The sequence below is a fragment of the Buceros rhinoceros genome, unplaced genomic scaffold (genome assembly GCF_000710305.1).
Source record: "Buceros rhinoceros silvestris isolate BGI_N320 unplaced genomic scaffold, ASM71030v1 scaffold4146, whole genome shotgun sequence".
Lineage (NCBI taxonomy): Eukaryota > Metazoa > Chordata > Aves > Bucerotiformes > Bucerotidae > Buceros > Buceros rhinoceros.
The window spans coordinates 34,103-37,622 of NW_010415636.1; the positions used below are offsets into that span (position 1 = coordinate 34,103).

Genomic DNA, 3,520 nt, shown 5'->3' on the forward strand with positions numbered 1-3,520 from the left:
CAGCAGCAACACTTCTTTGATGACGAGGACAGAACAGTTCCAAGCACACCAACTCTTGTCGTTCCACATCGTACAGATGGGTTTGCAGAAGCCATTCAGTAAGTAGATGTAAAGGGAAAAAAAGGGCATCTCTTTCTTCCTACTTTACAGTGGAATGAAAATACATTCAAATGAAGTGAACTTGTGGTTGGAGTAAGGTGCTAAAATGTGCTTAATACTGTGATAGATGGCTGGGTCTACGGTAAGTAACTGTTACTTGAACTATGGATCCTGAAACTTAGCAGGAGGGTAGGAGGCATATCAGCCCCGATGCATTGTAACTTACTGACTTAAGAAGAGATTAAGCAAAAAAAATAAATCTTTCTATTTACTTTTCTTTCAAGTTCCCCTGCCCCCTAATATTACCAATACAAGTAGGAAAAGTTGTCTTCAGTTCTGGGTTTGGAGTGGTTCTGGGCATGTTCAGCAATCCACAGAAAACTTTGAGAGTTCATAGGATGAGTAAGTAAAGAGTAGTCCTTTCAGGACTGTTTTTGGATGCAGTCCAAACAAATTTGAGAAACTTTCCAACTTAGTTAGCGGTAGTTTAGCTGATTTTTATAGTCACTATTAATTCATTTTGCCTCATGCATAATTTGTTCTCTCGTTTTGGTCAGAAAGTTGTCAACCTCACCTTGCCCAATCATTGGAAAAATTGCAGAATTTCTTAAATCTTTATTTTGGTAGTTCCCCCCAGGTAGCCGGAGTTCCTAGATTCAGATTTGGACCCCCTGAAGATATGCCACAAACCAGCTCAAGTCACTCTGATCTTGGTCAGCTGGCATCACAAGGAGGTAAACCAGCACGGGACTTTTCTTTCCACAGTTGCTAGAGCAGAACCAAATAGCACAGTCAAGAAAATTCAACTTCAGGTGCTTGTTGGAAGTGTGAAAACTTGTGACTCTCAAGTAATTGTCAGCAGAGTGCGACTCACAGAAAGTAAAAAGGTGTTTCCTTCAGGCTGCTGGACTTCTGTTTGTAATTGAAATTTTCTGCAGGACAAACTGCCTGCTGGGCACAAGCAGCTTCCTGCAAGGCGGAATGAAGTACTGAAGGAATGGCTTTTAACCTTAATTTTGCTGTTGATTGTATCTTTCCTGTAATAAAACATTAGGGGAAAACAGCAAATGCGAAGAAGTCCCAGAGGCAGAGCCTCACCTGCAGGGAGGTGGCCAGGCGATTTGACTGTGTTGGCTGTGCTGTTGTCCTGAGTCCTTTCCCCTGTGTCCCTGCCAGCACAGAGCAGTGAAGAGAGCTCTCAGCAAAATGATGGCATGAGGATGGAAGTACAGCAAATGAGAGAGATTTTTTTATCAAGGTTTTACCTTTCAGTAAAGTATCATTAGCTGTGTCGTAAGTCAAAATAACACAAAATCCAGCGACTTGTACCTAGAGCAGCTTAAATATGGAGATTTAACTAGCGTACAGAGAGAAACCAGCAGTTAGCCTGTGTTTTAGCTGGCTGGTTTAGTTGTCACCACCACTCTGTGTTGCAGGATTAGGAATGTATGAAACCCCCCTGTTCCTTGCTCACGAGGAAGAATCAGGTGGTCGTAGTGTTCCCACAACGCCGTTGCAAGTGGCAGCACCAGGTAAGTGACAGGAAATTTGAGGCCGAAGTAAAGGCAGCAAACCTTGACATCCTGGGAAAGGAGGAGATGATTGTCATCATAGTGCTGCTTGCTACATCAGGGGTGTTCCGTAGCCCTTTCCCAACCTGCCAAAGAGATCCATAAATTTTCTATAGGAAATTCAAACTACTCCATGTTTATTAAACTACTTCTCCTGTACAGTGACAGTTTTTACTGAAAGTGCATCAGCGGATGCTTCGGAGCACGCTTCCCAGTCTGTTCCCATGGTTACCACATCTACCGGCAACCTGTCCACCACTACAGAGGCTGGAGCGGGTGACGATGGGGATGAAGTGTTTGCAGAGGCAGAATCTGAAGGGTAAACGATGACTTGTTTGGTTCACTAAGACTTGATGTCACGTTCATTTTCATGATTTGTTTTCATCCAAGTGTGCCTGTGGTTTGTGATCACAGAATTGTTTTGGTTGGAAGAGATCTTTAAGATCATGAAGTCCAACCGTTAACCAGCACTGCCAGGTGCTCAACTGTGTCCCTCAGCATCACATCAACACGTCTGTTAAACCCCTCCAGGGATGGGGACTCCACCACTGCCCTGGGCAGCCTGGGCCAGGCCTGGACAACCCCAACAGGGAAGAAATTGTTCCTCAGGGCCAACCTAAACCTCCCCTGGTGCAACGTGAGGCTGCTTCCTCTTGCCCTGTCGCTTGTTCCTTGGGAGAAGACACTGAGCACCACCTCACTCCAGCCTCCTTTTCAGGGAGCTGTTGAGAGCAAGAAGGTCTCCCCTGAGCCTCCTTTTCTCCAGGCTGGACAATGCCCGTTCCCTCAGTGCACTTGTGCTCCAGACCCTGCACCAGCTTCATTGCCCTTCTTTGGACACACTCCAGCCCCCTCTATGTCCTTCTTGCAGTGAGGGGCCCAAAACTGAACCCAGGATTTGAGGTGCAGCTTCACCAGTGCCGAGCACAGGGGAACAATCCTTGCCCTGCTCCTGCTGGCCACACCAGTGCTCGTCCAAGCCAGGATGCCTTTGGTTGTCTTCTTGGTCACCTGGGCACGCTGCTGGCTTGTCTTCAGCTGCTGTTGACCAATGCCCCCAGGTCCTTTTCTGGTCGGCAGCTTTCCAGCCACTCCTGAACCCTGTAGCGTTGCAGGGGGTTGTGCTGACCCAAACGCAGGACCCAACACTTGGCCTTGCTGAACCTCAGACCATTGATCCAGCCTGTCCAGGCCCCTCTGCGGAGCCTCCCAATCCTCCGGCAGATCGACACTCCCACCCTGCTTGGTGTCATCTGCAAACCTAAGAATGTGATAGGCAAATGATTTTGTCTCCTACTTTGCAAGTGCAGTTTTCAATATTTATAATATTCGCTGTATTTTGTACTATGTGCAAATTTATTTCCCACAGTTTGAGTTTTACAAAAACTGCTAGAAGAAGGTAACTAATACTAACCAAGGTAAAGAAAATATATACCAAAAAGTGAGCTGCAGTTAAACTAAACAAAGTTCCATTCTGTTTCCAGACCTATAATGTGTTTTGGGTTTTCGAAGACAGAGGGCTAAAAAAACAGTGAGAATTTCTGCAGAAATTCTTTTCCCTGAGCTTTTTGAAATGCTGTGAATATGCTTGCATGTTTTTCCTCCCCCTCTTCCTCTTCTAGAATCACTTCAGAAGCAGGCCTAGAAATCGATAGCCAGCAAGAAGAAGAATCTGTTCAAGCATCTGATGAGTCTGATCTTCCTTCGACTAGTCAGGATCCTCCTTCTAGTTCATCTGCAGGTACGGGTGAATTGCTGGAAGTGCTTGTTTCGTACCAGTTCATTAAGCTGGGAAGTTTTTTGACCGGCATCGTGCACCGCTGGTAGCCAAGACACACAAAATACGGTGG

General features: G+C 46.0%; 1 protein-coding gene across 1 annotated transcript in view; it reads left to right on the forward strand.

Annotated features, from left to right (window-relative positions):
* TPR (translocated promoter region, nuclear basket protein) overlaps positions 1 to 3,411 on the forward strand; it is a gene marked incomplete at both ends in the record, with an annotated part of 36,276 nt that extends 32,865 nt beyond the window's left edge. Inside the window, 5 exons of the mRNA XM_010137473.1 lie at positions 4 to 98; positions 727 to 833; positions 1,536 to 1,631; positions 1,833 to 1,989; positions 3,293 to 3,411. Of these exons, the coding sequence (XP_010135775.1) occupies positions 4 to 98; positions 727 to 833; positions 1,536 to 1,631; positions 1,833 to 1,989; positions 3,293 to 3,411 (574 nt within the window). The remainder of the gene's footprint in view (positions 1 to 3; positions 99 to 726; positions 834 to 1,535; positions 1,632 to 1,832; positions 1,990 to 3,292) is intronic.
* Positions 3,412 to 3,520: the final 109 nt, after the last annotated feature.